Source organism: Neophocaena asiaeorientalis, unplaced genomic scaffold, assembly GCF_003031525.2.
Source record: "Neophocaena asiaeorientalis asiaeorientalis breed wild unplaced genomic scaffold, Neophocaena_asiaeorientalis_V1.1 scaffold136, whole genome shotgun sequence".
In the NCBI taxonomy this organism is placed as follows: domain Eukaryota; kingdom Metazoa; phylum Chordata; class Mammalia; order Artiodactyla; family Phocoenidae; genus Neophocaena; species Neophocaena asiaeorientalis.
Genome location: NW_020185333.1, coordinates 3,384,182 through 3,396,878, shown reverse-complemented (window position 1 = coordinate 3,396,878; position 12,697 = coordinate 3,384,182). Strand labels below are relative to the sequence as shown.

Genomic DNA, 12,697 nt, shown 5'->3' with positions numbered 1-12,697 from the left:
GTTTGCTTCCAAGTTTTGACAATTAAAAATAAAGCTTCTATGTGCAGGTTTTTGTGGGGCATGCATTTTCAACTCCTTTGAGTAAATACGAAGGAGCACAATTGCTAGATTGTACGGTAAGAGTATGTTTAGATTTATAAGAAACCAAGAAACTGTTTTCCAAAGTGGCTGTACCATTTTGAATTCCCACCAGCAATGAATGAGAGTTCCTATTCCTCCACATCCTTGCCAGCATTTTGTACTGTCAATATTCTGGATTTCAGCCATTCTAATAGGTGTAGCAGTATTTCATTGTTGTTTCAATTTGTGTTCTCTGATGACATATGATGTGGAGCATGTTTTTATATGCTTATTTGCCAACTGTATACTTTCTTTGGTGAGATATCTGTCTCTGGCCCATTTTTATTTTTTTTTAACTTTTTAAAAAATGTATTTATTTCTGGCTGTGTTGGATCTTCGTTGCTGTGTGCAGGCTTTCTCTAAGTTGTGGCATGCAGGGGCTACTCTTCGTTGCGGCGTGTGGGGGCTACTCTTTATTGCAGCGTGCGGGCTTCTCATTGTGGTGGCTTCTCTCGTTGAGGAGCACAGTCTCTAGGCGTGCGGGCTTCAGTAATTGTGGTACACAGGCTCAGTAACTGTGGCTCCTGGGGGCTCTAGAGCGCAGACTCAGTAGTTGTGGTGCACGGGCTTAGTGGCTCTGCAGCGTGTGGGATCTTCCCGGACCAGGGCTCAAACCCGTGTCCTCTGCATTGGCAGGTGGATTCTTAACCACTGCGCCATGAGGGAAGTCCATCTGGCCCATTTTTAAATCAGGTTGTTTGTTTCCTTATTGTTAAGTTTTAAGAATTCTGTGTATATTTTGATAACAGTTCTTTATCAGATATATCTTTTGCAAACATTTTCTTCCAGGCTTTCCTTCTCATTCTCTTGAACTGTATTTTGTCTTAAGATCAGAAAGTAGTGAATATTTTTTAAGGTAAGAAGGAAGAGCACTGATTCTGATACTCAAAGCACACCATAATTTCAATTTTACAGGACAGCCCTGATCTAGTATAATTTTAGGCAATTTTAAATTGTCAAATGAGTCTTTATCCTTTACGATCAAATATTAAAGACAGTAAATCTTAAACAGTTCAGTTTCCCAAAATTATAGCTTATATTCTGCTCATATTCTGATATTTATCTTTTGAATGATTTAGAAGATATAGTTGAGGCTCTGCAAAGCAATATCACTGCCATGTCCTATTTTCCTATTTGCTCTAAGTTCTTAAACATTTACTTCCTAACATGCTTTCTGCCTGCAGTAGTACTGCTGGATGCTTTATAAACTCTGGAGTAAAGTTCTGATGCCTTGTGCAAGAGTCATTGCCTTGTGGGACAGATATTGACATGAAAATGCAGGAGAAAAATCTGTCTCTTAGTGCTAAAGTAGAGAAATTCTAAGACTATTACAGAACAAAAAGGAGATTTAGGGAGAGAAGGGGAGGACTTTTTGCTCTCTTTTGTTCCCAGAAAAGAGTAACAATGTTGGAAGGCTGCAAGGTAACAGCCCTCTGAGGTGCTTCTTTCCCTACCTACCCACCTGTCTCTCAGGACATTCAAGTGCTCAGTGATTCTTATTCTAGAAAACTCAGAAAGGGGAAGGGGTCAAGGTGAAGGTGGCTCGTCAGGCAGCTATTCGAGTACCAGGGCCTGAAGAATTGTCATGATTCAACAGTAACTTTAAAATAAGCTCTTTCTAAAAATATCCTATCATGCCAACCAAGTCTGTCAGAATGTCTAATATTGTAGCGTGGAGGAGTCAATGTTTTGGCATATACAAAGAGTTGTTTTGTTTTTTGGGGGGTAGAGGGAATAGTTTGTTTTTTTCAGTTCAAGAGTTGAGTGCAGGGGCTTCCTGGTGGCGCAGTGGTTAAGAATCCACCTGCCAATGCAGGAGACATGGGTTCGAGCCCTGGTCCGGGAAGATCCCACATGCTGCGGAGCAACTAAGCCCATGCGCCACAACTACTGAGCCTGCACTCTGGAGCCCATGCACCTAGAGCCCGTGCTCCGCAACAAGAGAAGCCACCTCAATGAGAAGCCTACACACCACAAAGAAGAGTAGCCCGTGCTCGCCGCAACTAGAGAAAGCCCGTGCACAGCAACAAAGACCCAACGCAGCCAAAAATAAAATAAATAAAATAAATTTATAAAAAGAAAAAAAGAGTTGAGTGCAGATACCTCCTGAGGTGGGTAATATTCTGCCTGTCTTGTTGATTAAGTAGATTTCTAACTGTAACTGTCGAGATCAAGACCTTTGGGATACAAAGAGAGTTAAGGGTTGATGAGTGGTTCAGTGTGTGTGTGAGAGTGTGTATGTGTGTTTTGGGATGTGGAGAGAGGATTAAAAATGGATAGTTTGATAGTGGGATGAGAGGACCACTGAATATTAAGGTAACGTATGCCGGAAAAATACTTCTGGTTTTATGATTTCCCTCATACCCATGACTGATCCCGGGAATACTGAGAGTATCAATAAAGGACTTTACTATACATACAGATCACCTAAAGTTCTTGTTAAAAAGCAGATTTTGATTCAGTAAGTTGAAGGGGTTGGGAGGGGCAGGGCCTGAGATCCTGCATTTCTAACAAGATCCTAAGAGATGCTATGGACCACATTTTGACCAGCAAGGACCTAGCAAACCATGGGGTTCAGTTCATTTCTGGGTGGACCAGCTAATGGCTGATTCAAGCTCTGAAGAAGCTCTAGAATTGACCCCGCTGCCTGTGGGACAAACACGTGGCCACTGCTGCCCATGAAGGGGGTCCTGAGAGCCCTGCCAGTTCTGTGCAGAATAGACACACTTGTGAACAGATGGAGTACTATACCCTCTTAGTTTTGTTTTGACCAAGTTTTGACCAAGTTTTGTTTTGACCAAGACAGAGTTTCTACTTTATAGGCCAGTCTGAAACTAAAAGGACTCTTTATGGCCTCAGTGAAGCTGTGCATCACTTTTGTCACAGAGCAAAGGATTCATCTCAAAATGCAAATCTTGCATTAATAACATCCTAATGCACTCTGAGGTTGTATGTACCAAGAAGCCCAGTTTACAAAGATATTTGGTGATGAAACATGGCAAAATAATATCTTAAAGTAGAAATATTCAACAAATGAAAACTAAATGCTTCTTTCCCGTTTTGGAAATCTAGGATTGAGCATAACCTATCAACAACTTCTGTTCTAGGAGTTGACACACATTTTCTGATTTTAATCTGCCAGATAGTGAGTATTTTATGCTTTGTGGACCATATGGTCTCTACCACAATTATTCAGCTCTGCCATTGTAGTACAAAAGCAGCCGTAGACAATACATAAACAAATGGGCATGGCTGTGTTTCAATAAAACTTTACTTACAAACATAGGCAGTGAGTGGGATTTCACCTAGCCATAGTCTGCCAGCCTCTATTCTAATCAATCTGCAGAGAAAAACACCTAGGCCTTATTCTCCCAGGCCCGTTCCATCTCACTAAGGTTCCTACTTTGGAAAATGATGCTTATGATGCACCAGCAGTCACGTATGTACGTAAAGCTGATCTTTGAATGTTAAGAAGAAATCTGTATACATTCAATTCATCCACTTGCATTTGCCAGGAACCGGAAATACAGTGAGAAACAAAACAATTACTTCTCTTGAGAGGTGTAGTGATGAAGTAATGAGGCCTTTGCTAGGGCAAACATTAAGAGCTATGAGTGCATCACAAAGATCCCTAGGATTCTTCAAGTCTGAGAGGTACATGGTAGGAAGTTTGGGATGGGAAAGTATTAGGGAACAGTAAGCACAAACATCAAGAAGTCATGGAGAACATTGTGTTTGGTAAATTGGATTGAAATATTACCTGTTGGATGGAGGGTGTATTATTTTTTAAATGTATTTATTTATTTTTGGCTGCGTTGGGTCTTTGTTGCTGTGTGTGGGCTTTCTCTAGTTGCACTGAGCAGGGGGGCTACTCTTCATTGTGGTGCACAGACTTCTCATTGCAGTGGCTTCTCTTGTTGTACAGCACGGGCTGTAGGCACGCGGGCTTCAGTAGTTGTGGCATGCAGGCTCAGTGGTTGTGTCTCACGGGCTCAGTAGTTGTGGCTCATGGGCTCTAGAGTGCAGGCTCAGTAGTTGTGGTGCATGGGCTTAGCTGCTCCATGACATGTGGGATCTTCCCGGCCCAGGGCTTGAACCCATGTCCCCTGCATTGGCAGGTGGATTCATAACCACTGCGCCACCAGGGAAGTCCTGAGGGTGTGATTTTAAAGAGATGTAAAAGATAATAGCATCAGGAAATGAAGATAGGAGTGTAATGCGGGATTAAATCATGATCAGATTTGTGTGTCATGCTGAAGAGTTCAAACTTGTCCCAGATGGCATAAGGGGAAGAGAATAGTCATTCTGCTGACCTATTCACATAATCTCCATATAACTACCCCCCAACCTCCTCAGAGATTAATAGCAAGGGATCATTTATGATAGCAAGTCACAGCGAGCTGTGAGTACTACCTATATCCAACAGCAATAACAAACTACCAATGAGAATAAAACATAGATGCATTTAGATCACAAAAACAAATTCCTTCCAATGTGCTATGTGCTATCAAGTGACATAGCTTAAATTGTATATACTTATTCCTTAAAGTAAATTAAAGAATAGGAACAATAGTATAATTTCTAATTAAATGTCCAAAGAATTGATACAGCTCATCAGATGTGTTATACTGTACCCAATGCCATGGTATCTAGAAAAATCACAAAATCCCCTAGCCTGGGAATCATTTAATTATATTTAATCCACATATTCCTAAAGTCAATAGGTCCTTCTTACATTTTTAAATTGTTTTAAAATGCTAATAGGATTATTTTACAGTACAATAATGGAGACTTATTAAGGAAATGACGTGAATGTATAATGTGATAAGTAGAACAACGTATTCCAGCCTCTCTTTCATCCCAGACACCCCACACACACACAGAGAGAAAAGCTATAGCCAAATAAAAGTTTTATGAAAAAAATAGAAATTTTAGAAAGAGCACAATAATACCATCAGTCTTAGGTTTATTGATGTTGTGTCCCATTGGAGAGCTGTATCATTGTTTCTACTCTTAGTAATAAAAAAAAATTGTGGGTTTATGGATATGTAAACTGTATGGTTACTTTTCAAATGCCTCAAAACATTATCTGCAGTAATTGTTTTACCAGGTTTTGGTTAAATGTCTCTTTCTCCAGGAAGCTTTCCCTGACCTCTCAATGCTGGTTGGTGCCCCTCCTTTGCATTCTCGTGGCACCCTGCACTTCTGCTGTCACAGCACTAAACACGGTGCCTGGCTACCTATCTATTTTCTAGGCTGTATGCTGTTTAAAGAAAGCTCCATGTCTTTGTCATCCACCATTAAATTCCACTGCCTTGCCCATAGCAGGGCAATAATGATGGTTTTTCATCAATAATAATTTGTTAGATGAATAAGTAAAGGTTTGGGGGGAACTAAGTTAATACTTTATCTTCCTATCACAATATTTTGTTCATTACCCATGTCTATTTAGTCCTTCCAGGCTCAGTGAACCCTCCAACAGATTCTCTGCTTGATGCTACAGAATCTACCTGTGGCATCCAGCCTTCTCCAGCCAACAGCATATCTCCTACAAGTAAGGATGTTTTCATACTGTTTTACTTCCCATGAGCTATTAATCCTTTAACTAAGTAGGTTGATAAAGAAAACATTTTCAGAAAATTTTTATGATTCATGCCCTGTTCTCGCCTATGGCATTTCAGGTAAATATGTTAAGTACTATTCTCATGGATTAAATGAATTAGCACAGTTTCCAAAGTCCTTCACTTGAAGACCTGGCAAAATCTTCAATGAGAAATTTAAGTTCTGTATTTATTATTAAATAAGTTAATAAATTGACAGTCCTCCTCCACAACTATGTTCTCAGTAGGGTGTTTAAGAAATTGGTTGTAAATGGGGATCCTGTGGGCCAGAGGTGGGTAGATAGTTTTAAATTTAAATTTGTTCTGGTTCATATTAATTTTGACAAAGTTGACTGGTGTGGACTTGAATTCAGCCTCCTAGTGGCATTATTAATAATGGAGTTCAGGCTGGGTCAGTGTTACTGTGGCAAGGGGATAGCAGTGACTTTCAGAAGTCGGCATTGATGCAAATAAATCATAAATTTCCATATCTATGGCCTTTTTGTTTAACAAAGAGCCAAGGTGACTTTCTCTAACACAGAAAAGGATGTTCTACATAGAGTAGAAGTATGCTTTTTATTGCTTATTTAATTAAACTATCAATTTTAGCTCAAAATGAGAACTGAAAATGGAATAAGACAAAGCAGTCAGCAGGAATGAACAATGTAGCCTGTAGCCTTTAGCACATAGCCTGAAGTCACTGTCACAGGTTGATATTTCTCAGAAAATGAAGCATGTGGCAGGATGAGAAATGCCTGCAAATCACCCAACAGTTTTACATCCATCTGATTGTTTCCTAGTTCTTAAGGCTTTGTAATTTTCTTTTCTTATGCTTCTTTTTCTTCCACTTTTAACTCATCATTCAGCAATAAACCATAGTAAATTATGATATTCTTCATTCAACAAATATTAGCATATTCAACATTAATACCTTAAGTCTCTTTAGTACTGTACTCTATGTATTAGCTATCCACTGCTGTATAACAAATTACCCAAACAAAAGTTAACTACTTATAACACATATATTGTCTCACGTGGTTTCACATGAGACAGGAGCAGCTTAGCTGAGTGGTTGGCTCAGGTTCCTCCATGAGGTTGTAGTCAAGCTGTTGGTTGGAGCTCCTGTCATCTGAAGGCTTGACTGGAGCTGAGTGAGGGCTCTGCTTCCAAGCTTGAACATGTTGGCAGGAAGTCTCAGCCTCACAATATGGCAGCTGTCTTCCCCCAGACCAAGTAATTCAAAGAATAGAGTCACCAAGACAAAACCACCCTCCCTTTTTATGACCCAGTCTGCAAAATTGCACACCATTACTTTTGCTATATTCTGTCTGTTAAAAGCAAGTCACTAAGTCCAGCTTATACCCAAGAGGCAGAGAATTGGGCTCCACTTCTTGAAGGAGAAAGTGTCGAAGAATTTGTGGACAAATTAAAACAACCACATCCTGTCACTTAGAAGATGTTTGCACCTAAAATTCAATGTGGTTTGATATTCTTTATTATGAGAGGTAGACAGAGTAAGCATTCCCATTTCCATTTTCCTGATGGGGACACTGAGATGCTGAGAGCTTAAATGGCCACATGACTAATAAGTGGCAAAGTAGTATTCACACCAAAGTCTTCTGACTATAAATCTAGTTCTCAATACATTAGATGCCATGTTTTCTCCAAATGGTCTAAACACTTCATGAGGACAGGGACCATATTTATTTCGCTTCCTCACACATGCCTAGCACAGAGTAGGCATGCAAAAATATTAGTTGAATAAATGAATGAAAAAGAATAAATGAGAATAATGTTCCTTCACTATGTAGATATCATTTAATAGACTGTATGGTGTCAAAAAAAGATGATAATTTGTTTCTGCCTTCAAAAAGGTTGCCTTGTACTTGGAGAGAGATGATATGCACATATGAAAGTATGTCCGAATAGTAAGGTGAAAGGGGCAGTGTCTTAGAGAATTAAAATGCTCAGGGAGAGACACGGACCAAGAAGTCTTAAGTTTTGAGTATGAAATGTGCCTATGAGTTCGTGGAGTCAGGAAGCGTTACAGAGAGAGATGAAATAAGCTGACCCTTGAAGTATGTATTGTATGTATTTGACTATTAAGAGCTTGAAAAAACATTTCAAACAAAGAGAACAAAATGAGCTGTTGTGCATTGGTAAAGATATTCATGGGGATTTGAGAAAATTTTAGTAAGTTCGGGTCAGAGGATTGGGATTGTGTAGCAGAGAAGCAGGGATGAAGATTGGAAACTTCAGAATAAAGAGAGCCTTCAGACCCAGTCTAAGGATTCTAAATGTTATACCTTAAGAGATGGGAGGGACCTCATTAAACATTTTTTTAGAAGGGAAGTGACATAATTCATTCACCAAATGTTTATTGAGCACTTCCTATGTACCAGGTGCTCTTCTAGGTGCTAGAAATACAACAGTGAACAAAAGAGAAAAAAGAACCATGCTGTCATGGCGTATCCATTCTACTAATTGAAAGCACAAATGAATTTCTTCTAGCTCAGTTTTCTGTGGGGTTAGTTGACATATACTAAATTGTTCCATCATTTCAAACACCATTTTTATTTCTGTGAAGAAATTCAAGAAAAAGGAAAGGACATTTGGTATCTTCAAAGAGTCTACAATCTAATATAGCACTAGTATTAGGTTGAAAGAGCACAGTCAAATAAATATACTTGTTTAAAAGCAGAAAAAATGCTACCTAATCTGCTATCATACTAAGGTGATACAGTTTGAAAATTTCTGGAGAATCAAAAGACCTACTTAAAAATAAGGCCCCATTACACTGGACCTCAGGACTGTTTTAGATCAATGGTTCTCACCAGGGCGATTTTGCCTCCGCCCCCCTCCCAGGGACATGTGCAGTGTCTGGGGACATTTTTGGTTGCCAAAATGGGGGGAGGGACGGTGATCCTAGCATCTGTTACGTGGAGGCTGAGGATGCTACAACATAAGACAGGACGAAGAATTATCAGGTCCAAAATGTCAATAGTGCTGAGGTTGAGAAACCCTGTTTTAGTTCCAGGCTCAGGTATAATAAGACTAGCTATTTCTCACTTTACAAAATCTGGACCTCTGTCAAGATAGTAACAAGATAATGTTTGGGATAACTTTCAGTCTGATTTTTATATGTCAAAAAAAGATGTTAAATCAATGGCTGCTTATATCTAAGTGAAACTTATTTGCTTAGAATAACACTGAATTACAACTGAAAAATCTAAATCTCATCCTGGCAATCTGGAGGGTAATTGTGAAATCACATGATGACTGGCTGCCTCAGAAGCTGGTAGGATTTGCCCTTGTGTTCCTTTAAGAAAGGAAATGGGGTGGAACATGTCATGGAAACCAACTTCAAAAGGCCATGGTTTTGTTCTAAATTCTAAGATGTAGTGAACTATATAATTCAGTCATAATTATTAAGCTACAGATCTTGCTGCAAACATCCAATTCATATTCTTTTTTTTCCTCAATGAAAGGATATTCTTGAAACAAATGTAGAAAGTAATGGAAACAATGGAACCTTATAACTCACAGTCAACTTCAAGAGTTACCCAGGGAAGCCCAGCTCAATTCAACCTGAACTAACTGGTGTTTTCTGAGTGCCAGCTGCATTTGCAGCACTGTCCTAGGAAAAGACAGGAGGCTGACAAGCTAAGTGGTGAGATGAGACAAGCCTGCATGGAGCCATAGAGACCCCAGACAAATCTAGGATGAGATAGTACTGGCGTAACTCCAACCTTCCACTGCCCTGAGCAGAGCCCTATGCCTTCTAACGCACTGGCTATGAAGTGCCTCTAGACTACGTAGCCTCAGAGAGCAGAACCTCAGAAACCTCAGAGAGCATAGCCTCAGAAACGCCAGCCCAGACTGTAGCAGTCATCCAAGACCTTCTTTCATTCAACAAACACCGAGTGCTGACAACGCGCGAGGAATTTTTGAGGTGCTGGGATACAGTAATGAATGAGACAGCCAGGCCCCCTGCTGCACAGAGTTTACAATCTAGCCAGACCCGCTTGCCTAGCCTCGCATTTCACTGGCTATCATGCCACAGACCTTTTGGCTTTGCCTTCTATTTTTGTGTACAACTCTTGGACCTGATGGCATTTACTTTTGATATTAAGCCCTCTCTAAAAACTTAGATAATCCTTACAGTCTGGATCTTTCTCCTCCTGGAAGCTTTGAGTGAAATACCATATCCATTCTGATTCTAACCATTGGCCAGCTCTCCAGGTGAGCACACCTGATCCTTGGCGAGTGGGGGGGAATCAGAGAGGAAGGGTACAGACTGAAGGAAGTAGTTCCACAGGGGATGCAATGAAACTACTAATTTATGAGAAAGCCTGTCAGAAATGGGTGGGAGATCAACCTGGAATTAGATGAGATTAGTCCAACACAAATACAGGGGAAGCAGATTAGATCATTTGTAGATCTGGATATTCTAAAGTGAAGAGGGGGGTCCCAGAGAGACTCTGCAAGGCAATGAGAAGCCTATGTGATTTGTTTGTGATAGCAACTTCTGACACCTTCTCTGGTCATGCCATACCTGTCTTCAAGGGTCAGGACACCTCTGTTGCTGTCTGATCATTTCTGCCTTTATCATATGTATCCAAGCACTGAAAATTAAGAAAAGTAAATGAGTTCTGGGGTCATGGAGAGTAGAATCAGGAAAGTTGCGCAGGGAGTCTGGAAAGAAATATAGACTCAAATAGAAGAAAGGTGAGAGACAGATCTTCACATAATGGTCTTGAGCAAAGACATAAAATAAAATGCGTGCAGGACCTAGGAAGACAAGCAGGATGAGTGCTGGCAGTGCTTGTTGGGAAGGGGGTTGCAAGTTGCTTAGGTGAGGTGGAACCAGGTGGAGGTGAGCTTAGGTTAATAGGCTATGGATTTGATCTGCAATCTGAACATCAACAAACATCCACTATGGCTTTTTGAGTATATAAAAAATGTAAGTAAAACAGAAGACCAAATGATGACGACCAGATGATACAGATTTAAAGTGATAATGGTCTGAACTAGAATGGGCATATGTAGAAATTGAGAGTTCTGTGTGTGACAGAAGCCTCAGCAGGGTTGTCTGCCTAAATGTGGGGGAATAAAATATTTTTATAAAACTATCACACAAGGGCTTTCCAAGTTTTCTTTTTCTAGTTATTACCTAAAAATTTTTACCAACTGCCATGATTGTATTATAGTACTGAGCAATAATGTTAACAATGTTTGTTAATATTTGAGTGCCTCTGATGTGCCTGGCACTCTTCTAAACTAGTAAATGTATTATCTCATTTAACCCTCCCCAAAACACAATGGTATAAGTATTGTCATTATCCCCATTTTACAGATGAAGATACTGAAGCACAAAGAGGTTAATTAACTTGCCCAAAGTCGTGCAGAAAGTGAAACAACCTAAACAGTCAGCTGCAAAGCCCGAGTCTTACTGCCTCTGAGAGTACATGATGGGTGCTCAATAAATGTCGTTAGACATTGAATAAATCCCTTCTAGTGTGAAGCTGGTATTGCTGCTCTGAAAAGGTCAATATGACAGCTATGCCTATATTAATCTTTCCTTCTCTGGACCAGTGCTTTCTGAGAAATGCTGCCTCCAGAAGTGGGGCTGACATTTCCTCAGTTGGAAATAAATTGGAGAAAAAGACCCTCCTCCATTCATTACCCCTTTTCCTCTCAACATCATTATACTATAATTCTTATTGCCCAGAGATATGTACAGAATCCATACAAAACTCCAGTGCTCTCCCTTGAATCCTAGGAAATACTGGACATTACATCTTTCTCACCAACATTCACCTGGGATGCACTTTACAGGTTGTTAAAGAATTTCTCAATTTTTTCCACTCCTGTCACCCATAAGTCAAGGGTAGCCTCCTTGATGACTGACTTACCTTGGTATGTGTTTATTCAGTTTTCCCCCTTTTGGGTGACGTATGTCTGGGGAAAAGCTATTGGACGTCCTATTCAGTTCATTTCCTAATTTTTGAGTGTCTGTGAACACACCACATGATGTATGATGAGCTCTGTCCTGCCTACTGTCATCTTCCCCCAAAGGAGTTTTGCAAATCCTTTCTGGATGAGTAATCCAGCAATACACATTACCTTTAGTCCTTCAGTGAGCACATGTTCCCCAAACTATCTGCCTTCCATGGGAAAACAGTTGTATGTAGAAATTAAGATTTCACACCACAATTCCTTTATGTTGACCTGAGGATAAATACCCACCTTATCCTGACATTGGGGGTTGAGGAGGCTGACTTGGATGTGTTTAGATGTATTTGCTGACCTATATTCTTTTAAGTGCAGTTTTCCAGTCAATGCCATTGTGGGTTTAAAGCCTCTTTGTGCTGCAGGTGAATGAATGGAGTACAATTACACATCTGTCAAGGAGACTGGGTAGTTATGTCGATAAATGCTATGTCAATAGAATGGAAGGCCAAGTGAAAATATTACTATTTGAGAAAATAAGTTAAATTTTCAAGTTTAATTTTACATAAGAATAGGCAAAGTCTTAGACAATTGAGCTTGATGAACTTGATCACTATGACAGCAGCAGCCTGAACCTACAAATAAATTTTACCTCTGTTTTAGTTGAATAAATAAACTGAACTGGGTAGATTAGAAAAAATAATTTTCTTTTGCCCCATCATTCCCTGTCCAAATGAGCTCTGTTGAATTTCTATCTAGCCTCTGAAAGAAATTTTAGGTAATTTTTTTCCTTGGCTTTTTTGGTGATTTTCGTGTAATAAATATTATCTTGTCCCTTTCAGCCACAAGAACAGATTTGTGTCAATAATTTTAAAAGCTTGTCAATGTAATGTCAAAATTGCAAAAGTTAATTCAGTTCAGAACTTCTCTCCCTCCTTCCCACCAACTGTGGGTCTACCTCAGTTGTGGAAGCCGGGGATGTGAGTTTGTGTCTTTTATGTCTGGGGGTGGGGGTGGGGGGGGGG

The 12,697-nt window shown here is 39.9% G+C and overlaps 1 protein-coding gene across 1 annotated transcript in view; it reads left to right on the top strand.

The window, feature by feature from the left end:
- Positions 1 to 12,697, top strand: part of CD96 (CD96 molecule) — an 81,447-nt gene that overhangs the window by 39,923 nt on the left and 28,827 nt on the right. The window contains 1 exon segment of the mRNA XM_024735322.1: positions 5,573 to 5,674. Within this exon segment, the coding sequence (XP_024591090.1) occupies positions 5,573 to 5,674 (102 nt within the window).